This window comes from Suricata suricatta, chromosome 16, assembly GCF_006229205.1.
Source record: "Suricata suricatta isolate VVHF042 chromosome 16, meerkat_22Aug2017_6uvM2_HiC, whole genome shotgun sequence".
Lineage (NCBI taxonomy): Eukaryota > Metazoa > Chordata > Mammalia > Carnivora > Herpestidae > Suricata > Suricata suricatta.
Genome location: NC_043715.1, coordinates 32,830,445 through 32,855,144, shown reverse-complemented (window position 1 = coordinate 32,855,144; position 24,700 = coordinate 32,830,445). Strand labels below are relative to the sequence as shown.

At 50.7% G+C, this 24,700-nt stretch overlaps 1 protein-coding gene and 2 long non-coding RNA genes across 5 annotated transcripts in view; 2 read left to right on the top strand and 1 right to left on the bottom strand.

Moving 5' to 3' along the window:
- The window catches only part of C16H16orf78 (chromosome 16 C16orf78 homolog), a 13,818-nt gene extending 5,889 nt beyond the window's left edge, over positions 1–7,929 (top strand). For 2 of the 3 annotated variants that reach the window (XM_029925332.1, XM_029925331.1), the window contains exons 4-5: positions 3,119–3,362; positions 5,695–5,995. In XM_029925332.1, the coding sequence (XP_029781192.1) occupies positions 3,119–3,362; positions 5,695–5,842 (392 nt within the window). In that variant the 3' untranslated portion in view covers positions 5,843–5,995. Of the gene's footprint in view, positions 1–3,118; positions 3,363–5,694; positions 5,996–6,713 lie in introns of those variants that run through there. The other variant, XR_003903777.1, reaches the window with a different exon arrangement.
- A 7,199-nt stretch (positions 7,930–15,128) lies between these two features.
- Positions 15,129–19,721, bottom strand: LOC115280674. The gene is made up of 3 exons (XR_003903886.1): positions 19,663–19,721; positions 15,334–15,404; positions 15,129–15,174 (listed from the first exon to the last, which is right to left on the bottom strand). It is a non-coding gene; the product is annotated as an uncharacterized LOC115280674 (long non-coding RNA).
- Positions 19,722–20,005: 284 nt separating this feature from the next.
- Positions 20,006–23,304, top strand: LOC115281168. Its single transcript, XR_003904137.1, has 2 exons — positions 20,006–20,132; positions 22,861–23,304. It is a non-coding gene; the product is annotated as an uncharacterized LOC115281168 (long non-coding RNA).
- The last annotated feature ends 1,396 nt before the right edge of the window (positions 23,305–24,700 follow it).

The window sequence follows — 24,700 nt, the reverse complement described above, 5'->3', positions numbered from 1 at the left end:
GGCTTTTTACCTGGAAGGATCATTTAATTTCCTTTGTTTCACTGTCTTAGTCCACATTCAGAAGGAGTCTATCAAGATAATTTCCTAAACAAAGGCAGTTCCTTCCCTAAGAGAAACTCTCACACCAGCTAATAAAATAACCCTTTTCATAACACTGCACAAAAATGCCCTCAGTTCTTTGGTTCTTTGCAGTACCCCCGCCCCAGCAAGGCAAATCCACCTGTTTTCCCGCCTGATGTAATACAACAAGTGGCCACTGGGGGGCAGCAGGTGCTCAGAGGCACCCAGGAAGCACCTGAGCATTCAGGTGTGAACCCAGGCACTGAATCAGGGCTGAGCCTGAGCACAGCAAGAGGAGCTTCCCGCACAACCTAGCAAGAACCTAAAATGAACAGGCAGGATCTGCTTTTGAAGTCAATTTCAAAACAAAGAAGCCGCTAGGAAGGGCATGGAGCCAGTTAAGGGCTATGGCAGGAATCCAAGTGGAGATAAATATGGATAAAGTAAGGGTATTCTAGACCAGAACTGCTGGTCCTGGTGTCCTGTAGCCCCACTTAGCACAGGAATCATTGGTGTTCTTGTCAAGAGCCAGATCCCTGGGGCGTCCCAAGTTCCCTGTCTGCACTCTTGATTCCACGTTTCTGTGGATCTGGTGAGCAAGAGTCTGTGGGGGATGGCATCATTAAATAAAACCCAGCTTAGATGAATGAAACCCAAGCTAAAAAATAATTAAAAGGACCAATCCAAAGCTACCTTTTTGAAAAAGCAAATGATGAGTTGTATGAATTTCTCGTGACCACTGTTAAAAAGGAGACCTCTGTGGCTCGGTCAGGTAAGCGTCTGACTACTCTTGGTTTCAGTTCAGGTCATGATCTCATGGTTGGTAAGATAGAGCTCTGCGTCAGGCTCTGCACTGAGCACGGAGTCTGCCTGGGAATCTCTTTCTCTCCCTCTCTCTGCCCCTTCCCTGCTTGCGTGCTCACTCGTGTGCTCTCTCTCTCTCTCTCAAAATAAACAAATCAACTTTATTATTTTTTTTTAATTTTTTAATGTTTTGTTTATTTTTGATACAGAGAGAGACAGAGCATGAGAGGGGGAGGGGCAGAGAGAGAAGGAGACACAGAACCGGAAGCAGGCTCCAGGCTCTGAGCTAGCTGTCAGCACAGAGCCTGATGTGGGGCCTGAACCCACGAACGTGAGATCTGACCTGAGCAGAAGCCGGAGGCTTAACCGACTGAGCCACTCAGGCGCCCCTAAATAAATCAACTTTAAAAAAAAGAGTAAAAATGCAGATTTGGTATGGTAAGAATGTATAAGCAAAGAAGAGAAATATGTGAACTGAGCTGTAATAGAATACTATATGCACCTCTAGCCAATTACATTTGAAAACCTAGAAGAAATAGATCACTTCTTCTCATAATATAAATTATTAAAATTGATATCATAAGGGCGCCTGGGTAGCTCAGTCAGCTGGAATGTCTGACTTCAGTTCAGGTCATGAACTCACGGTCCATGAGTTCGAGCCCTGCGTTGGGCTCTGTGCTGACAGCTCAGAGCTGGGAGCCTGCTTCAGATTCTGTGTCTTCCTCCCTCTCTGCCCCTCCCCTGCTCATTCTCTCTCTTTCTCTCTCTCTCTCAAAAATAAATAATAAACATTAAAATTTTTTTTAAATTGATGTAATAAAGAAACATTGAGGAAAGCAATTTCTGAAGTAAAAATTGAAAGGTGTTTGACACTTTCCCACTGAAAAAGTCACCAGGACAAAAGACTTCTCACTCGGTTCCATCTAGCCTTTTCAAGACCAAATCTCTATATCACTTCAACTCTTCCGAACTGTATAACACACAGATACCCCTGCATTAACACCACAAGCTACCACAACCACAAGATCAAAATATTTGCAAAGAAGTAATGTAGATGCAAAAATTTTTTTTAATTTTAGCAAATATTCCAAATATGTGAAAATATATCAACTATTTCAATGTATGAAATTAATAACCAAGTGGGATTTCTTATGGCAGTTAGGAAAGGTTGGGTTATCAATATTAGAACATCTAGGAACATAATTTATTCGATTAGTAAAATAAAGGAAAAACCACTGAGCATGTCAGTAAGTGACAGAAAAGCAGTAAGTAGAATCAAGCAATGATTACTAATAAAAAACTCTATGTAAACCATGAATTATTAAGCTGCTAAATATTATAAAGCATACCAAGTGCCATTCTAAAGGATGAAATGCTAATTATTTTAATGAAAATCAGGAACAAAATGAGGCATGACTGGTCTTATCATTATTGACATTGTGTTAGAATATGTCAAAGGCAATATGTCAAGAAGAGTATTTAATTTTTCTAAATGTTAGAAGGAAGGTATTTTCATCGTTTCCCTGGTATGATTACACATCTCTAAAACTCAAGAAATTCTAGTAAAGAAACAATAAAATGTGGTTTTGCTGTTAGTGGACTAGAAAAAATACATTATAAAGCAATACTCTTTCCTCTATACTAGTCATGCCAGTCAGAAATGGTAATGGGGAGAAAATATTCCCTTCTCATTAGAAAAATAAATCTATAAACTACTGAGTGGTAAATTTAGCAGGAAGAAAAATACTAAATTCTCCAAGCATTAGCCCCCACAGTATTTAAATTCAGTCCAAACCCCATATTTGGGTAACATCGGACATCCACCATTTCGTTTCATACATTTGTGTCTTTGTGCATGCCACTTCCCTGCCTGCAATTCTTTCTCCCCTGTTCATCTAATCAGCTGTTTTTCCTTTAAAAGCCATGTCAGAGTTCATCTCTGATAGCTTCCCCTACCTCCTCTAGGCTACGGTTTCCTCTAGGTGAAGAGGGAGAGAAGAGAAGGTCTAACAACCTGGACTAATGACAAGAGAGAAGGGGAGAGAGCTGGAGGGGCAGGGAGAAAGGAAGGAGGAAAAGAGAAGTGAGGATTCAGCCAATGGCCAAGAGGAGCCTGTAAGCCTTGAAGGGACCTTGTCTCACAAGAGGCAATCATTGCAAGTCGGTGCAGACTCGCCGGCCTCACCCCTTCCTGTCCGCTGCTCTCACCTCTCCCAGGCTCTAACTCCCTGCTGTGCCATCTGTCCGATTGCAGAAATAGACAGCGCCCTGGAGTCCACGCAGAGGTCCATGCCACACCATCGGCAGAGCATGCTCGACCCCATGCTGCAGGACCCTCTCTTTAGCTCTCGAAAGTCGACGCTCTTGAGAGACTGGGTGATAACCAGGATGCCCGAGATCTTCTATGAGCGCAAGCTGAAGAGCCTCATGGAGAAGGGCACCGAGCCCAAGGTGGAGATGGTGAAAATGTTTAAGCCGGAGGAGGTGCTGAGCTGCCGGTGAGCGGTCTGGTTCAGACACCGGGGTGGGGGAGGGGCAGTGGTGGCAGCACGGGGCTTCGTCTTTGGGTCCTGAAGGGCTGATCCAGGGCCGAAGCCGCGGGGTTTCTCACCTGCCAGTGGACCAGCCCTTGGAGGAGCATTTAGGTGCTGCCATTTTGGTGCCACGCCTCTGGATGCTCCCACCACCCTTCCAATATTTCCATAGGTTTCACGGTCGAAACCATGAATATGACCCGCCGTGAAAGAGGGAGTTGTCTGTGGCCTAGTTTTAAGAGGAAATCCCTCGAAGGGCCTTCACCCCGCGGTGTCAAGTTGCTGGTGACAGTAGCCGCCTTCCCTCCTCGGTTGGCTGCCTGCTGCACTTTTGGGGTTTCAGACTCCCAAAGCACGATGAATAGAGTGTGAGCCATTTGCTATTTATGGCTCTTACTAAAGGTCTTTCTCGCTTGTCCTTTGTCGTATTTATCAGGACCTGCCGGTTTCCACCCCCAAATGCAAGCACCCTCCCAAGCCCAATGCTTAGCCTTTACTGTAAAGATGTAACTGACAAGATTCAGAAATTTCAGTAGAAGAGGAAACAGACAATGGAGTAATGTGGATGTCCTCGTAGGCTGAATGGCGGTGAACTCATCTGTAGGTTTAGGATTGGCCTCAGATGCCTGGCACGCAGTGACCCCACTACGAAGTCCTGCTCTGCCCACTGACCGGCTGAGAGATGGATGGGTGGCAAGGCAGCCTTCCCGGCTGAAGGGCGCTTCTAGCTTGACCTTTCCATGGATGGGTAACTTTGGCTGCGACTTTCAGTTTGACAGGGTGATTCTAGTTGACTCTGGCCAACAGACAGCCTACCTGGGCTTCATGGTGGGCAGAAAAGAGATTTGGACGGGGCCCCTACCCTCCAAGGAAGGAGAGAGAATATTTGGAGAGATGGCATCCAACAAGCCATCCAAGAAAAAGACAAAATTGTCCATAAAGGGATCGTAGTGAGTGCTCACATGTATATTTGTGAGATCTTTCAGAGCTGTGCTGGTCAGGGACAGAAAGGGCAGGGACAAGTAGTCCAGACACGGGGCTTGAGAATGGGGTCTAAGATGGTTATAAGAACAAGTGAGCAGGGCACCTGGGGGGCTCGGTCGGTTGAGTGTCCGGCTTCGATTCAGGTCATGATCTCGCAATTTATGGGTTCAAGCCCCGTGTCGGGCTCTGTGCTGACAGCTCAGAGCCTGGAGCCTACCTTTGGATTCTGTGTCTCCCTCTCTCTCTGCCCTTCCCCTGCTCACGCTGTCTCTCTCTCTCAAAAATAAATAAAACACACACACAAAATTTTTTTAAAAACAATTAAAAAATAAAAGAACGGGTGAGCTCTGGGAAGATCTTGAAGGAGAGAGAGACCATTCCCAATAGTTATATTAATATCCAGCTCCTCCCATCATCTGTAGCAAAGTAAGCAGCCAGCAGGTGGTCTGAGTAGGGGGCCTACCTCCTTATACTAAAGCTGGGAGCAAGGTCAAGGTTGCTAGTAGAAGGCGGGGCTCTCGGATGTGATGACAGAGACGCTCTCCAGACCACACAGCAGAGACAGGATCAGGTTCACTCTTCAGTGTAAGTCAGAACTGTGGGGCTTTAGCTAAGATTTTAAGTCAATGGCCAAACTTTTAAATTGTTTGAATGATAGTATTAGAAAATACCCCTGTTTCCCCCAATTTTACTCAGCTTTTATTGCCACTGTCCCACATTTGGCCCAGGCCTTGGCATCACTGGGGTTATGCACACCTGACAGGGGTGGTGCCCGGACAGTTGCGTCTCTCCCCACGTGGCATAACGCAGCATGACCACCATGTTGCACCTGCTTCCTAAAGGCACGTTAGCTTTGGCAGAAGAGACCTTGAAATGGATATTCTGTTATTAGCTTACCCACTCTTCTGCTGATGGAATTTCCTCTTTTCCTGTTGTTGATAACCCCAAGGTGGATACTTTGATTTATATAGCTTTTCATCCCCTTGGCTTCTCTTCTTGGGACTCGTTGAAGGTTTGAGTGGAGTTCTTGAGTCAAAGACCAGGAACTGTTGGCGGGGAGGGACTTGGGGAGACAGGGGCGGAGCTTGGCATCTGTGTTGCCAAATTAGTTTCCAAAGAGTTACACCAATAAAAACTCCCACCAATTCTGTGAGGTGTCCGATTCTTTCATACAAGGTCTCTGTCAGGTCCAGAATGTCCACACAGCTCATTCCTTCGAGAGATCCCACACTGCTTAACTCTAAGCTCTTCTCAATAGTTTGAAGTCATAGTGACTCCAGCCTCAACTGACCTCTTTGGCCCTGTCTCGCAGGTACCTGAGGTTGTCCAAGAACAACATTCGAACCTTGCTCAAGCTGTGCAAGGACGCGGGCATGAACGTGGACATCCACCCCCACATGGTCGAAGCGGAGATAGACACTAAAAAGCTGTTCACGCAAATCTCCAGCGTGGCCCTCTAGGCTCCTCCCCCTCCAGGCCACCGCAGCCTCCTCTGCTGTTGGACCCCTGCCCACCGCCCCATCAGGTGACATCCTCTGGTACCCCCTGCCATCAGACCTGGTGCATCCCTTTTAGACAATAGTGATCAGAAAACAAGACTAGACTGCATGGATCATTGTCCTGATGTAGCATTTGTCCTTGATCCAAATCAAAACTGACTTGGGAGCGACTGTGGGTTTTCTTCCCACCAAAAGAAGCCTCTTTAGAAAGGGCTTTTTCAAAAAGGAGCCTTAGAAGGAGTGAGAAATGGAGACCCAGAGTCCCCAGAGGGACATCAGGAGGGACAAAGGGCTGAGGGACTGGTGGAGGACACACACACATCACACGTCTTGTATACCACCCCCATCCACTGCCCATGTGGGACTTGGTTCTGTGGGGAGCTGAATGCCACATCTTCAGAAAAACTGCTTGGTGCTCCCAGACTTTCAAGGCAGAGGCCACCCTGGGACCCTCACCTCTCAGACCCCAGGTGCTCCAGCGGAGTCAGGTTGCAAGCTTCCCTGGGGTTCAGAAGGACTGGAAAAGAGAGGGGAAAGGAAAGCAGAGGAGAGACCTGGCCGCACCCCACAGCGGCTGCGGCTACCTGGGTGCTCTCCTGGGGTCCACAGGGCTTTCCTCGGGGGGCTTCACAGGACAGGGAGTCTCCAGTTCAGCTTCTTGACACTGTAACCAAATAGCGACAGTGAGCCCCAAGATTCACAGACGACGTTGAGAAGAGAACACTTATTAGCACCCCAAGCCAGGGTCCACGGGCAGACAGTGCCACCTGCAGCGCAGTGCACACTAGTATTTTATAAACTGAAATGGCCTCACCATTACCTTTTCTGACAGAGTTGTCACCAGATACAGAAACCGCACATACTGGGAACAGATTCACACAGGTACAGCCCCCTGTTTATGGCAGATGTGACCCTGAGGTGCAGTGGCGAAAAGACAATCTTTTCAATAAATCAGGCTGGTCAATTAAATGTCCATATGGAAAAAAATATCAACCGTCTGCCTCTCACCAAATGCAAAAATCAGTTCCGGATGGATGCAGATTGTGAAGGGTTTTAGAAGAAACAGAAGACAATCCCCATGACCTTGGGATAGGCAAAAAAAAAAATTTTAACACAAAAAGCCTCAGTAAGAAAATAAAATATTAATACGTTAGATCATATTGCAAGTAAAACTTCCGCTCATCAAAAGACATCGGTGAGAGAGAGAGAGGCAAGTGACCCACGTAGGAGAAGGTAGATCTGACAGAAGGCTCATACGCAGACGATGTTTCTTAACTCCCATAAGTCAATATGGAAAAGGCGGGCAACGCGATTAAAAAATGGGCCAAAGTCTTGTGTGGGCACCTTACACAGGTGTTAGCTGAGTGACCTATAAACATAAGAAATTTCATTAGTTATCAGGAATGCAAATAAAAAATACAAGGCAATACCACTAACACCCACCAGAATGGACTATGCCAATAATAGTGCACAATGTAGAGCAAAAAACACTCAACATGGCACTGGGATGGTGGGTTGGCACAATCGCTTTGGAAAACTGGCAAGACCTACAAAAATTGCATCTATACCTATGCTGTGGTCCAGTATCCATTCCTAGACACGCACGTCACAGGCTGGTGCAACTATGTACATCAGAAGACCGTCCTAGAATGTCCACAGTGGCTTCATTCAATACAGCCGAATACTGGACTGACCCAAACATCCATCAGCAGTAGAGAGATTCACCAGCAGTGTGTTCCTACAGTGGAATGCTGCATAGAGACGAGAATGAACAGCATGGATGCACGAAGCACACAATGTCGTGCAAAAGTAGCAAGAGGCAGAAAGGACGGCTGTGTGCCACAGCCCCAGCCCAGGCAAGACGAATCTACCGTGTTGGAAGCCAGGGTAGCGGCGGCCCCTGGAGGAGGTTGTGTCGTCGCTGGAGGGGCATCTGAGGTGCTGGTTACACCGCTGTCACTTGTGGCATTCATTCGCTGTGTCCTTGGGATTCGTGCCTTTTAGGCAGGTCTACATACTTTAATTAAAAGTGCATTTTAAAAAATATACTAGTAAGAGTTCCGGTTTTGTTTGCTAAAAAAATAGTAGCCTCAAAAGCGGGGCAGTATGGGGCCCCCTCCACCTGCGAGGTTAAGGTGGCCAGGGGATAGAAGCTTCCAGTCCTGGAAATGTAGTGTACATCATCATGATGACTTTGGTTAATAATGGAGCGCTGTATATTTGGGGGGTTGCTGTTTATTTGGATATTGGGAGTTGCTGTATATTTGGATCTTGAAAATTCTCATCACAAGCAAATCACCAGAAATTAATATGTGAATTTTATCTCGATAAAAAGGTAAAATGAGAAAAATTACTTTTAAGAAACAATAGGAGCCTCAAAAGTGAGGTGGTCCAGTCTCCTGCCTCCCCCTCCCCTCTCCCACCCACAGAGGTAATTCCCTCTCGGCGCCACCAGGTGGCGCTCCATCACAACAGAAGACCTGCACCCACAGAGTAGGGCGTCTGCCGGGAGAGCCGTGAAGCCCAGGTGAGGAGCAGGGAAACCCCAAGTGACTGCAGCCTGAGCCCAGAGCGGGTGGGCAGAGCCCAGCTACACATACAACAGCTGAGGACCCCTGGGCACATCACTGCTCTGAAGCTTCAATTCTTCCCCCAAAATGGGGACAAGAAATGCAATTGAAAACAACAATGAGGTATCACTTGATACCTAATTAGACTGGAAAATATTAGTAAGCTGGGGAATGCCAGCGCTGGCCCAGATACAGAAATAAAGGAGCGTTAAAGCCCCGCTGGTGGGTAGTGCAGGCTGCTGTTCTCAGTGAAGCCGCACAGACATCACAGAGACTCGAATTCCACTTTTGGGTGTATACTTGGAAGAAGTTCCATCCCAGGAGATATATTGGAAGGTGTCCCCCGCCCAGGGGGGGTTCAGATGTTTGGGTGCTGGAGGTCGTCCGATGTATGGGAAGGTGGATGGCAAAACGTGCTGGATGGAAACAATGGGAAATGAGAAGACGTTACACACTAACCTTCATAAGAAATAAAAATGCATGCACATAAACAACACATTGCTTATAAGACGTGTAAATGTATTTGGATAGCTAAAATGGGAGAAAGAGGGGAGGGAGGGAGGAGGGGAGAAGGAAGGAAGGAAGGGGGTGGGAGAGGGAGGGAGGGAGGGAAGGAAGGAAAAGAAAATGTGGACAAGAATACAAAGTTCCTTGGGTGGTTATGAAAAAAGAATCTAAGGGACGTTTCTGTAGCATCTCTAGCATTTTGTGGGCACCCAATAAATTATTTTCTATTTGTGCCTTTATACGCTAATATTTCTTTTTTAATTTTAATTTTTTAAATATTTTTAAATGTTTTTTTTAACTTATTTTTGAAAGAGAGAGAGAGAGAGCATGAGCAGGGGAGGGTCAGAGAGAGAGGGAGACACAGAATCCAAAGACAGGCTCCAGGCTCTGAGCTGTCAGCCCAGAGCCCGACGCGGGGCCCAAACCCACGAACTGCAAGATCATGACCTGAGCTGAAGCCGAACGCTTAACCGACTGAGCCGCCCAGGTACCCCTATACGTTAATATTTCTTCAATGCCTATTGTGTGTTAGGCCATGTACTAGGCTCTGTGATACAATAATAAAACAGGCTAAAAAGAAAAATTCCTGCCACGGAGAGCTTCAAGCCTTATTCCACAAACCTGGGTATAAAAGAAATGGCACATCTTCCTAAATCAAATTACTATCAGTCCGATTTTGTGCCCCTGCCATGCTGGACTGGTGGGGAATTCGATTTCAGTCATGGTGGGGTTTCCTCTCTCTGAGCCCCCCGGCCCTGGGATATGGGAGCCGTATGCCTGGCGTGCGCAGGACTCCCAGTCCCCGGTGTCAGTCCACACTGGTCTCTGCTGAATCACTGTAAGTCACAGCCCACAAGAGCCCAAAAGTTCCAGCTCCAGTCGGTGCTGCACTGAGGCGGCTCAAGGATTTCTGCAGGGAGGCCCCAAGGCCGCGATCCCACCTTCTGAGAAGGGCCACACGGCCACGGCTCCCAGGACTGGCCTGTCATCTCCAGGACGCTGCCAGTGTCGGAGCTACATCTCCATCACAGCTGTGCTGCTCCCTCCATGGCTTATGCTTCCTCTCCCCCGTCCCTGGGCTACCGGGCCATGGCCGCTGGGCTGCCCGCAGACCCTTCCCGCCCCGGCCTGGCAACACACGACCTGTGGATGGCGAGGGAGCTGCTCGCTCCGGAAGGGGGGGAGGGAGGGAGGTTCAGAGAACCAGGCAGAAAGAATCCTCAGGCTTTTAAATTCTTCTCCCAGAGTACAAACAAAACACAAATTTAAATCACAACAAATCGCCCTGACACTGTTCATATTTCTGGGCTCTTATTTACTCAGCACAGAGGTTGAGGGCATACTGAATGGGGGTGTGCCAGGCACTGGGGGCCTTCGTCACTGGCGTGTGGGTTGACAGCACTGTGTGGATGGCGATAGGAGGAGGCTGTCCCAGGTCAGTGTATCTGGCTGCTAGAAATAGTCAATGGGCCAAAAAAGAAAATGCATGTATATGTGCGTGCATGTGTTTTTAATACCTATACGTATGCATATGTATATATATTATGTATAGATTTGTGCACATGCATGCATATTTAGTGTGTTCATGCATGTCTACAATGCATTGTGCACATGTAGAGATTGCATGCATGTGTGCATATGAGTGTGTAAGCATGTACATATGTGTATGTGTATACATGTGTATATAATATATGGTGTGTGTGTGTGTGTGTGTGTGTAGTATCAAGCAGTTTCTAGAATTAGCCTGACCACCTCCTGGACTAGTACCTCTGCTGAAGACACAAATTGCCGGGAGAGGGTCTGATGGCCGTCTCTGCCTCAGGGCCCCATCCCTTGGCCCAGGGAGGACGGAGCACTGCAAGAGGCATTTCCACCAAGGTCACTCACCAGGAAGCAGGGTAGGCCCCCAAAGGAGACTGAGGTACTTATTGGTTAGCCACTGCCGCTTAAGAATTTTCCCCCAATAACAAGAGGCCCTGACCAGCTCCCCAGTGTCTGTCGGCCAGGAGCTGAGGGACGGCTTGGCAGGAGGTTCTGGCTCGGGAGCGCCCATGAGGTGGCAGTCACGATAACAGTCACCTGCAGGCTTGCAGGCCCAGGGGACATGCTGGCTCATCACAGAGGTGCTAGCTGGCACTGGCTGTCTGACTGTGGGGAGGCAGCCTCAGTGCCCCACCAACATGGGCCTATCCTGGTGCCATGGCTGCGTCCTCTGAGCAGAAAATCCAAAATACAATGAGGTGGACACTTCAGTGCCCTCCACGCTCTTGTCTTGAAGTCTGAGACAAGGTCCTGCGGTCACACAGCTCCGCCTCATTCAGTGTGACAGGGAACAATGGCACGAAGATCAGGAGTTGACTGTCACTGGGGGCCATCGTGGGGACTGGTCACCACAGGTACCATTTTAGGAAGAAGGGGACAGGGAGGAAGACAGATAGAAATGACATGGAGCTCTCAGTCTAGAGGAAGACCGAAGAGAAGAATGTCATGATCATTAGTAATTATTTGGCTGAGGACATGCACCATAATGGAAAGCGGGTAGGAACCCAAGGAGGTAGCAAGGGAGGCCTCTCAGAGGCGGTGACATTTGAGTTGGACCTTGAGGGGAAGTAGAGGTTCCAGCTCAGGGAGTCGGCTCTGCTGAGAGGACTAGAAGCCGGGACAGAGAAAGCCTCTGAAAGCACCCTGAGCACTGCTCCCAGGCCTTCCTTCGTCCCCCACCCCCCAGGACTCCAGTGTCCGGCTGCCAAGGGGGAATGGGCTTGGTGTCTCTGCAGGAAGGACCCATTCCCCCAGCCAACAGGCCTCCTGGGAGGGTGAGTCATGACACCTGTCGTTCTAGGAGAAAGGCTGGACTCCTACAAGACCCTGCCCTGCACCCCTCCCGAGGGCCAGGAGGCAGGTGGAGGGGTGGGGAGCAGGAGTATCTCCATGGCTTCCCAGAGTCACTGGGCCCAGGCCAACCCCACCACAACCTGCCCCTTTCTGGGATTGGGAACCGCCAGTCAGAGCCTGGGGTCACCCCTGAGGCCCCCATTCCCCCACCCCCACCCCCCAGACACACACAAATTCCTGCTGCCAGGAGCCTCAGCACGGTCCGGGGAGCCGCCTTGCCTAAGGCATCCGCGTCCCCTAGGATGCATTAGGCAGGCTTCGCTGGTCCGAGCAGGGCAAGTCTGCAGAGAAACAGGCTCTCTGGACTCAGATCCCCGGAGGGTGGGGGCCGTCTGGCGCCAGCTGTAGAAGCAATGAAGGGGCACACACAGCGCCCTTCCCCCTCCATTCCCGCAGTGGGAGGTGGTGAAGGGGGAGGGCACAATGCCACTGCCGCATCCTACGCATCCTACTTAGTCAAGGGCTGGAGATAAGTCCACACCTCCGGCCGCAGAGCCCAGCGCCTGGGAGAAGAGGTCCCTACCCCCACAGGCTCCTCGGAGCTGCCGAGGCTGCTGCCCAGGACCCAGCCGGGAGGGAGAGTCCTGCAGCTCTGCCCACCATGAGCCCACCAGCTCCAAAGTAAAGCATCGCTCTCAAGTCCAAAACAAAACTCCCCGTGGCCACCAAGCTCAGAGGTGCAGGTTTTGTCCCAGATCTGCTGGGACCTCTGAGTGGGAGGATGAGAGCCCCACTCAAACGGCTCTGGGCACTGGTATGAATGGTCTGGCCCAGCACACTGGGTTAGAAAAGTGCAGAGCCCGGACTCACTCAGGGATGTCGACAAGGAGACCCAGGTTCTCTCCTTAACTCATTGACTAAAGCGTTAAGTCCATTTGCAGCAAATATTTACTGAGTTCTTCCTGTGTGACCAACACTGGCTCAACCCAGAGATCCTGTGATGAGCAAAAACAGACATGATCCCACTGCATGGAGCTTATGACTTAGTTGGGGAAACCGCTCTTGAATAAGTCTTTAAAAATACAGAATTACTTAGTATGATAAGCACTGTGAAGAAAAGAATGGATTTAGTCATAGAAAACAACGGGGGGAGGGGTGACCTCCTTCAGAGGGTGGCCAGGAAGAATGCTTCTTAAAACAAAGGTGCTTTGAAACCCTATCCAAGCACAGCAGAAATGAGTGCAGGGATTGATTAGTAATGTCTGACATGGCCACTGGATAAGCAAGAGGTAGTGGAATGCATGCCGGATACTTGCTTCACCTGGCTTATGCGCTCATCTAGGGTATTTGCTACCCAAAGAAGAACTAGATATGATTCTTTATTTTTCCTTTTAAAAATATTTATTTATTTTTGAGAGAGGGAGAGACAGAGCTTGATCAGGGGAGGGTTAGAGAGAGAGGGAGACACAGAATCAGAAGCAGGCTTTAGGCTCCAAGATGTCAGCACAGAGCCCGATGGGGGGCTGGAACCCACTGACTGTGATATCATGACCTGAGCCAAAGTTAGACGCTTAACCAACTGAGCCACCCAGGCGCCCTGAACTAGATGTGATTCTAATTCCCCTGGAATTCATCACGGGATTGTGTGGATGAATATTTGCAGAAGAAGCCATGATATATAACAGCTCACTAGCTTTAATTAGCAGAAAAGTCAAGGGAGTGAAATAGAACTGGTAAGGGAATGATTGTTAGCCACTAGGATGATGTTAGTGAGGCCTTCAAGGACACAGGACCTGGGAGCCTGTTGAAAAGAAGGCCCTCATTTTAAAGAGCAGAAGACACTTCGGTAGCATCAGAGAGCATCAGATGTGCTCTGGCTATGGCCTCAACAGAGGCACCGCTGATTCCTGCTCGGGCACCCTCCACATTCATAACTGCGGGCGCCATCCCTGCCTGAAGATGCTTCACCTGTGCTCAGAGAACCAGCCGCACCAAGACCTTCAGTCAGAGCTGACCTTCTATTGGCTCCCTGCACTCAGCTTTCCCTCAGGTGGTCCATCGAGGCATTTCAGGGCTCCCCACGGCCACCATAGTGAGGCAGCCAGCTCAGACCCCACCAGCTTGTGTGTCTCCGGATGCCTTCAGAGCAGCCTGCCATTACCACAACTACAATCAGTCCTTTTTGTGCTGCTTGATTCACTGTAAGTCCCACGAGAATGGGGACAACGTCTGGCACGTTCACCATCAAATCCCCCATGCCTGGCACATCATGGGGCACTCAGCAACTATTTACTGACTGAGTGAGCTGCTGTAGAAAGAGTTGGAACAGCATTGAGAAGCTGAGAATTTTGGGCTTCCCCAGGGACCAGTGGTCCTCCAGGTTTTTGGAGTGTACGCTGATGGTAAGGGCAACATGGCGGCCATTCCTTGTAAGTCCTGCTCCCCAGCCTCAGGGAGGGGAGATCCCTGGGAGAAGGTGAATCCATATCGTCTCTCCGGTCCACAGCCTGCTACTTCTCACAGTTTAGAAGAGGCCAGTGCTTTGTTCACCCTGGGTCATGCGCTGACACCCTACAAGGCAGGTGTCCTGGGAAGCTGGAAGAGCAGGCTAGACTATCAATCAGTGAGGTAAGTCAAATGCACATAGATCGGTGTGTGAGAACCCACAGCAGGAGTTGAGTGAGGATGGGCTGGTCTCGGAGGCACCCAGGAGTCGGGTCTGTCAGAAGGAGTAGGCCTCGGACAAGATGAGGAAAGATGACAGGAGAAGGTGACTCTCCGAGGAGAGGCGGGGAGTGCAGTGGAATGAGGAAGGTGATGGCTATGCTGGAAACAGGTGTAGGGACTTAAGTAGGCCAAGCGGAGCTGACCCAAGGTAGACCTTGGTGGCTAGCCTGAGAGTGTGGAGTCATATCTTAGCCTATGGACCATGAGAAGCCACCACGACTTTTCCAGACAAAGAGCCCAGGGCTGGTTGTCTGGGGCTTCAGAAGTGATGGGCAGAAGACACATCCAAGCCCCCTTGGAGGCCAGATTTTGTAGACAAGGGGAGGACGGCCTCAGGGAGCCAGCAACGGATGACTCCTCCAGAGCTTGGTTTTCAGAACGTGCCTCATCAAAGGGGCCGGTCGCCTTATTAGTTCTCCAAACAGCACGTCTTCCCTAGATCAAGAGTCCAGTGGAAACACAATGGCCACAAAAGTGGTTTTTGTGCCTTGGTTTTCTGGGTCTCCCATTCCCCCCTCCCGCCAATGTCTGTTCCCCATTATTGGCCAGACAAAGCCCATCCCAAGATGCCGTGACTGTTGTCACGGACATCCGTCTTTCTCACCTGCGCATTTACCCATGTGCGTCTCCACGAAATCTTTCATCCCGTCCACACTGTAAGGATTCAAAGTAAGGAGGTTCACGGCGTCAAAGGAGCCTTGAACTGAATGCCTTCCCCCCACTTTCTCCTTAAATGAGTTGTTAACAGGAACCCAAGTGTCTGTTGAACCTAAAATACTTTTTTTTTAAATATAACATTTCAAGGTAACTTACGGCGCGCACTTTAAGAAGCGAGGGCTCAGCGTGTCCCCACAGATTCTTCCTTGAAGCTCTGGTCTTCAGGGCTGTGGGAGGCATCCAATCAGACAGGCCGCCGCTGAGGGCCAGGGGAGGAGGGCTGTGGTGGTTTTATTTCAGATTTGAGCTAAGACCATGAAATGGAAGGCAGGAGGAAACGTGAGCGAGCGAGCGTGTGTGCGTGTGTGTGTCTGTGTGCGCACGGCCAGAATAATGAGTCGCACTAATTCATAGAATTCCATTTTGGCCATCACACACGGCTCCCTTTTCTCTTGAAGGCCACTTTGAAAAATCCCGTTTTCATAAGTCATTTACTTCCCCTAGGAGGGCAGGCCTTCTAAAAATATTCCCCATTTCTTACACCTCAGAAGCAAATTATTTATGTTAAGGCAGCTTCGTTATCCTGGCCCCACTGGGCCAAGCTTGGAAATGGAGGTGACTTCAAGAAGGCACCATTGTCAACAGCAAAGTCCTAGGAGGGAGCCTTTCCGGCAAGGCGAGGCTTTCTGCAGGGCCGAAAGAGCGTTTGTGGGTCAAGAAGAAGTTGCGTCCTAATTTTCTACAAATATGTACGCACCAGGCATGGCGCTAGGCACCGCGGGGCCCCTGTGGACAGACAGACCAGCTTGCGGGAGCTCGTGTTTCAGCAAGGGGAGACCGATACCCGATAAATACACCAAGAAATGAAACCAGGACTGTGCCCTCTGAAGGGTGTACTGGGCGTTCTAGAGGGTGGGTCCCCGGTGTCATGGGAAGCAGCGTCCAGATGACAGGAAGGAGGGAGTCACACAAAACTCTGGGAGTTGGGGTTTGCCCTTCACCCGGGCAAGGGTGAAGGCCCAAAGTGGGGTGAGCTGGGGTGTTAGGAGGAGAGCGAGGGGGTGAGCAGGGAAGGGAGCGGAGGGCGGGGAGCTCCACTGGGAGCCGGCAGAGACCAGGAGAGTGAATTTTTGTGCCGCTCTTTACTCTTCACGCTGACCTCACGTGCAAATTTACCAAGAATCCAAACCCTGCGAGATGTGCGTGCCCTGGTAAGAACAGGAGCTGGGGAAGTGGCCGAGGCAGGTTCCCGGCGCAGCAGAAGTCCCTGGCCCCAGGCGCCTCTTCCTGACTCTCTCCACCCCAGAAAACCCAGTTAGAAGCCCGAGAAGTCAGCGGAGGCAGAGCGGAACCAGGGAGGGTGCGAGCTCCCGGTGTTTGTGGAACCTGTCACAGCCCCCAAGAGGGGGCTCGCCGCCCCCTTTAATCAGTCTCAAGCTCTGTCATTCTCCAATGGTGGAGAGAGAAAGGGGAGGAGAGAAAGCACTCCCGGGAGAAGCCCTTCCATTCTTTCCGTGTCCATAAGGCAATTAAGTCTTAACGTTCCTGAACTTGAAGGCTTTCGGGGGCCGAGCCAATTGGTGTCTCTGTAATGAGAGGGGTTTCTGCTCAGAGACACGTTTTCCCAGAGCTTGTCCCAGCCCAAGCCTTGTGGAGAGGCAGAGGGGCCGTGAGGCCGGTGCGGTTCGGGGCACCCAGCCCTTACCTGGGACACAGCACACGCAGCCTGGATGCCCGGGGAGGCCAGAGGCAGGGTGGGCCTGGCCAGCACGTAGGTGAGGGGCCAGGTCCCCCGTTAGCAAAAGCGCGGACTCTGTCACACAGCTGCCAAGGTAGGAGCTCTGGAGCAGGGGGCCGGCATGAAGGCCTTCTGTGAGCAGTCTCATTACCAATGAGCCTTAGTTTAAGACTCTATCATGGGCCTAGTTGGAGAGCTAATTCTTAGGTGCCATTGTGGGCTAAGGAGACAGGATGCTGCACCCAGACACTCGGCCAGGTTCTACCCTAAAAACAAGGGATCCTGAACCCAGCACCACTGTGAGGCTCTTACTCTCAGGAGCTGGTGGGATGCAGGGGATAAATGATCCCAGGTAAGAAGAGATAGCAGACCAGAGAGGGAATACCTCTGGAGGATGCTGAGAGCACTGATAAAGGGCCCTGCTTCAGGCTGGGAGCAGGGCCCGCCAGGGAAGTCCTCCTAGGAAGAGACGTTGAGATAGAAAGGAGCCAGAGTGATGGGAAGGGTGCTCCAGGTGGAGGGAACAGCATGTGCAAAGGCCCTGGTGCAAAGGACCTGAAAAACAGGACTGGAAGGGCTACTGTGCTGGGTGTGAGGGTAAAACCCAGAGACTGCTGGGGACCAGATTCTGCAGGCCTTGAAGACATGGCAGGGATTTTGAAACTCAAATCCGTCCCTGCCACCTGCCCCAAATCTCTTCCAAGGGCTGAGAGAGCCAGATACAGTAGCAAGGACAGAGGACCCATGTTCTCTAAAAGCTGCCTCCACTTGGCAGAGAGCCTCTATGGAGCAGACAAGCTTTAACTTCCACTGTCAGGAACCTGCCTGGAGGAGGTGATAATCAATGGGAGAGAGGCACAATAAGATTTTCCTGGAGCCACCAGAAGACCAACCCCCAGCACCCCAGATTTTCAGTATTCACAGGGACTGAACTCTCAGTGGGGCTCAATCCCATGTGTTCCAAGGCAGGGGTGAGTGACAGACCCTGAAGATCCCAAGGACCCTCCCAGTCCCGAAGTGCGAGAACCCCTGAGTCCACGGGTTGAAAGTTCTGGGCGGGGCCAGGCTTGGGACAGCCACTCCCACGACTGGGGCAGCAGCTCTGTGATTGCTTCCCCATCACAGCAGTGGGGACAGCCCTTTGCAGGGCAGGAGCCCAGCACACGGCTCCCACAGCCCAGGAGCCTGAAGTTTTTCATGACCATTTTGGTGGCAAAATCGGCCACGTTGTTCTTCTGGGATTCCCGGGGCGGAAGCCTGTCTTCACTAGTAAGGACAGTAGCCGCCGACAGAGAGGCCAGACTGCAGTCCTCTTCATGAACATCCTCAGCCCCATTTTACAGATGAGAACCAGGATGGGAAAAGTGGCATGAGCTGACAACAGCTTGACGCCAAATGCTAAGCTCTTAGCCGCCTCCTTAGCCGCCGTGGGCCAGCCTCTCATCACAGCCATCAAACACCCAGGCAGGCAGGGGGCTGGGCCGGGCGTCGCGGGCTCTAACAAGTTAATTGCAGTCGTGGAATGGGTCTCCCCCACCCCCGCCCGGCCCCCCATCAAAGCAATCCCATAATGACATGGGACCACGAAAGGACATTTGCAGGTGACTAAATGAGGTTTCCTGCCTTTGCAAGGCAGCAAGGAGGGGAAGGGCTGTTTTGTTTAAGGAAAGCTGCCGCCGCACTTTGATGTGAAGCTCAGTCTCTCTCAGAGCAGATGCTTGTGAGGAGAACCGGTGCCAGAATGGGTAGAGGCTCAGAGCATCACTCTCCACGGCAGATGGAGGCCACGGGCAGAGAGACAAGGCGGCAGAGCCAAGTCGGGGTGAGTGTGGGCCAGGTTGCTCTCTGTCTTCCCCGACGTTGTCTGGAGTAGTCTCGGTGCTCGGCCCTCTTCAGCTCAAAGACCTACAGTGGTTCCGCATGGCCCCGTCAAATGGGTTTTCAAACTTCCAAGGGGTAGATATGTCGGAGCAGCTAGGACTCCTTTCATTGCAAGTGACAAAAACCTTAACTCAAAGTGACTAAACTAACAGGGTAATAGGTTAGCTTTTCTTAAGGGACAAGTCCATGGCCAGTTTGCCTTCAGATACAGCTTGATCCAGGAGCCTAATTGTATCATCAGGACCCAGGTGATTTCTTCCCATCCCTCCGCTCTCCTTCCTTTGTGGGCTTTTGTGTGCTCCTCTCTCAGGATGCAAAGTGGCTACAGCGGCTCCAGATTAATCCTCCTGGCTTCCACCGAATGCCGCTTCCTGCTCACTCGGGCAAACACGTGTTGATGGGCTCTAACAGGTGTGGCTTGGAGGACAAGGACCCTCCGAACCAATAACGTTGGCCAGGTCACAGGGGCTCCTACCGACTTCAGAAGCTTCAGAACTGGGAGCTGAGCTTGGGGCTAACAGCTAACACTCTCACAGGGACGTCCTAAGCCACAGTCAGGCCAATGGTGAGACCGCTCTTAGGGTGCCAGGAGGAGATGTCACCGGATGCTAATCACAAACCAGTTATGCTGGCAGCCGGGCTGCTGCACCTCCGGATTTTGTGATTTTCCACTGGGCGGGGGAGGTCCTTCTTCCCGCCTCCCAGGGGCGTGGCTCCGGATCTGGAGCAGGGCGGCTTTCACGCTTTTCACCTCCCCGTGCTTCTGCGGGACTGACCCCCACAACATAGCCCAGAAGAGAGAACCAGCGGATGACGACTCACACTCCGGGGTCAAGTCTTGGTTCTACCAGGAAAAGTTATCTCACCTCCAGCAGCCTCCGTTTCCCCATTTCTAAACTGAAGGGAATCAAAATATCTGCTTTACATCATGTCAGGGGAACCAAATAGGGTCACACCCAGAAAGTGCTTAACCCAGCGCTAGCCGGATTAAGTACTCAAAAGCAGCACTGCTGTGGAAGAATACCCAGCCATGCCTCTCAGCAAAGAGGGGCGGCCGCGGGTCACGGGCGGGATGGGCTGGCCAGACCTGGCTGGATGTGGGGTCTCTACGGCACAATGGGCTGCAGGCCAAGCAAATGGGAGCGTTTGACAAATAACTGCGAAGTCCCCACCCCAAACCAACAATAATAAAGAACCACTGTCTATTGGGCTCCTAGCACCGGCTGGGCACTGAGCTCAGTGTGGCACACACGTTCCCTCCCTTCTTCCTACAACACCTGCTAAGTGGGTCTGTCACGAGTCCCATTCTCCAGGTGAGGAGACGGGTTCGGAGAAGGTACGTGGCTTGCCCGAGGTCACAGAGCTAACCCGTGGCCGAGCGGCATCCCCGCCCAGAGCACCGTCAGTGCTGCACTGCCAAACAGCACATCCACGCAGAAGTGGCCCTGAGCCGTGTGGGCTGTGCGGCAGCCACCCCCAGGAGCAGCGTCCCCCCCACCCCAGATCACAAATCCTGCCCCTATGGCTCCGACCTGGGAGAAATTCCAGGTGGCTGGATGTACTCCTATTTCACTGACTTCCCTGGGGTCACTGAGAGTCCGCTGGGGCTCGCTCTGACCATCTGACCACAGACAAACATGGCGTGCCGGCCTCCCCAGGGTGCCTGACTCCAGAGCTTGGGGTTGCCTCCGCTCAGAGCTGCTGGGGCCCGCGCCTCCGTGGCTATCCCTGCCTGTCCTGCCCAGGGTGAGCCCCGTTCAGTTTAATATTTTATTTATTTTTTATACAGAGAGAGAGAGAGAGAGAGAGAGAGTGCATGAACAGGGGAGGGTCAGAGAGACAGGGAGAATCTGAAGCAGGCTCCAGGCTCTGAGCTAGCTGTCAGCACAGAGCCTGACGCGGGGCTCGAACCCACGAACGTGAGATCTGACCTGAGCTGAAGTTGGAGGCTTAACTGACTGAGCCACCCAGGCGCCCCTAAAATAATTTTTAAAAAATAATAAAATAAAAGCTTCCTCGGCTTTCTGCCCTCGAAGCCTGCCTGCTCAGCCCTGTGTGGGGCTGAGCCTGGAAACGGCAGCAGGGCCAGAACATTCCAGGAGCTGTGGAGGGTGAGCTGCCCACAGGCCCCTGATGCCGCTCCCTCTGCTCTGCCCAGGCCCCAGTGTGTATGGGGGCCATCAGAGGGCTCCGATTCAAAGGCATCATCACATCTGTATGTAGTCCTCCCTCCGAGCTGAGTGTGCCCCTTCATCTATTTTTATTGATAATTTTGTGAGCTAATAGTATGTGTGTATTACGTGCTAGGCTCTGGGCTGAGTGCGTTTTATGTACTATTCGTTCACTTGCCAATGGGTTTAGTAGATACGTCTAATGCTTCATTATGGAAATGTTCAGACGCACCCAAAAGAAAGAAAATGATATAATTAACCAAATGCAATCCTTTTCTGATTTTACCAGTTACCAACATTTGGCCAGTCTTGCTTCATCAGCTCCCACTTTTTTCTTAAACTGGAATATTCTTTAAAATTTTTGTAATGTTTATTTAGTTTTGAGAGAGAGAGAGAGAGAGAGAGACAGAGCGTGAGTGGGGGAGGGGCAGAGAGAGAGGGAGATGCAGAATCTGAAACAGGCTCCAGGCTCTGAGCTGTCACCACAGAGCCCAACGCGGGGCTTGAACTCATGAGCCATGAGATCATGACCTGAGCCAGTCAGATGCCCAACTCACTGAGCCACCCAAACGCCCCTTAAACTGGAATATTCTAAAGAAAATCCCAGGGATTCCACTTTACCCACAAATACCTCAGCTTGTGTCTAATAGTTAAAGCCTCTTGATTTTCACCCTAACCTCAATGCCATTATCACAATCAACTGAATTAAGTGATTTCTTCATGTGGTCTAATCCCCAGTTCTCATTCAATTCTTCTCAATTCTTGCCAAAATGCCTTTCACAGTCAACAAACATTTTCAGGCACCAACACATTATTCACACTAGTGAATAAATAAATACTGTAATTTCAGATAGCAATAAGCACAAGGAAGAAAAATAAACAAGGGATGCTGCAGGCAAGGGCGACAGCAGGTGCAAAGGCCCTGAGCAGGCGTAGGCTCTGTGAATTCCAGGAAAATGTGGCTAGAGGGGCTGTGAATGGAGTCAGGGAACATGGTAAGTGAGGAGAGAGGAACTTGCAAGCTGTTGCAGGGTGCCAAGCGGGACAGGAATCACAGAAAGGTCTGGAACAGAGAAGGGACTTGACTAGGGTGGAGGCGGAGTGGGGATATCAAGAGTTTCATTTAGGACAGATTACATTTTTGATGTCCACTAGACATTGAGGATGAGGTATCAAGTATTTTTCCAATTCATGCAATGGCGCTTGAGGAACATGCATCATGAGCCCATTTCATGGATGAGGAAGCAGAGACTGAGTAGTGAAAACCATGGTTGTCAGCAAGTATGCGGTAGAGCCACTGTAACCATGCTCCTAATAGTCTAAGAGGCAGGTGGCAGGGTGCAGATGGGGAGCCCATTCTACCGATGGAAAGAGAGAAGCTCAGGGGGCTTGGGGAAGCACTCCAGCTTACATGGGATGACAATAGCAGAGACGAGACCGGAATCCATGCCTGTTGCCTCCTCAGCAGCACCTTTGGGAATCACTGGGATTGCCGACCGTGTGCGTCCACACCGTGAGGTGCTCACAGCGTGGGGCACCCCTTCTGTTTCCTGGAAAGACTGATCTGGTCATAGGTGGGCGTGGATGTGCACTGGGGTCCGTGTCCATCAACTCTTACATTCCAGGCAGCTGCCCCTCACTCCGGACAGATTTACAAAAGGCATGAAGAATTATCATGAGGACAGGCGAACATCCGGTTAGGTCCTTGCGTGTCTGGAGTGGTGGGTGTTGGTGGCAGGGCCACCTGTGGTCCCGCAGTGAGTGAGCATGGGAACTCAGAGAGCCCCAGCGGGGATGGTCAGGATCAGGTTCCGAAGGGAGGCAAGGAATCAGACTCTGGGTTATCCCTGATCAGTGCTCCTAACCTGCAGTCCACCTTCGCATTTTGCACAGATTTTGCCAGACCTTCGAGATGAGACATCGCGTCAGGTTTGTTCTCTAATATCATGACATCCCTTGAGGTCAGCATCACGACCAGCACCTCAATATCAGGACACGGAGGATTTATTTCCTGGAATCTGTGAACAAGGATAGAAAAACGACATTTTTATTTTTACTCGCCTCTACCTAAACTCTACCATCCCTTGAATTATACACGTAGGCGACACATCACAGGAGTGTGAGCAGGTCCTGTGTCTGTGTCACCATGAGAAGGCGTGGGTGCCCCGTGGCAGATGACAAGATGTGTCACTACTGTGGAAGACAGTCGTCACTCCACCCGCCGTGAGCATTGTGCAGTGTGCTAACAGAGAAGCATGCAAGTTATACAAGTACTTTAGTGGTAACTGACTTCAGTGTACTTGGCTGTCTATACAAAATAATGCGTATTTTGTGCAATTTAAAAGCATTATTCTCAGAGTGCCGGGGGGTCCTCGGCACCATGGAAGTTAAGACCCCTGCCCCCGATCAGGTGGGCACAGGGCCTGCTGCCAAGTTGGAGTTCCAGAAGGAAGAGGGAGGAGGGGAGGACGTTGGGGTCGGGCAGGCAGAGGTGTCTGCCCTTCAGTGAAGAGACCAGCGAGCGTCCAGGAAGCCAGCGTTCGCCCATCCTCTTGCTCCTGCATCCCATAATGCTCCCGGCCCTCCTCTGACTAAGCATGTGCAGGCCCCCCTTCCTCCCCTTCACTCTGGGCTTTCCCTTCTATTTCTGTTCTGTTAAAATTACCCGACACTTCCTGTGCTATTAGTTGACCCATATCCTTTTAGGAAAGTGATGGAATCTTTTTTTTTAAACCAAACTTGTGAAGAGGGAAAGGCCTTTTTAACCTGATTTTACTCAGAAAGGAACTGACAGTCAGAACTTACGAAGTGACTTGGTGAAGACCACACATCAAGTACAGGCCCCTCCCTCTCAGTGCACCTGCTGTTGGGCCCGCCTGGGAGACAGAGGGTCCCTCTGGAAGCAGAACTCCTGGGCAGGGTCTAATCAAAATAGCACACTCCACGTGTTCACTAAGGTTGGGATCCCCACACATCTGGGGGGCGAAGAGCCAGCCACCGACCCCTTCCCCACTGCTACCACCAAATTCATCCTCCTTGCTAAAGGATCACGTATTTCTAAATCATTTTTCACTTCTCACTTCTAAAAGTCATTAGGGAGATCTGACATTAAATGCCCTGTGGTTCTGGGAGTTATTGTGCCTTGGGCATACTCTGGCCTGGATGGCAAGGGGATGGGGGGAGGCAATGCGAGGACGGAGCATTGGGCTAGATTAGGCAGACAAAGCACCCCAAACCGCAAGGGTGAAGAGTATCTACTTAGGAGGGGAGGCACAATCTTTGCAAGCGTGGCCTCCTATAAGCTTTGACAATCCCCTCGGTCTGAGCTCACTTTGGGGAAGTCGTCTATATTACCAAGATAATACTGTATTAAGAGAGATTTTTGTATTTGGTGTATTTAATGAGCAAGCAACTCCCAGAAGACCTTTCAATAAAGCCAGTAAATTTAACAGGAGAAATGCATCAATTGGCTTTGCTGCTCTGGTTAAGGGGGCCGCCACTTTCTGCTTTTACAGACCCTGGCATGTATTATGCTAAGAAATCTCTGGAATCAATCTCTGAGAAGAGGGCTAAAAGGTGGGTGCAATTAAGCAGCTAACGTTCAGCCCCAGCTGCCTCCGCTGAAATGATTATTTTAATGTAAAAGCAATGAACTTGATGAGAAGTCACCCAAGTTAGGAGACTGCCCGCTCACCATCAGAATGTCCCTGCTCTGAAGGGTCTCAGAGTGAGG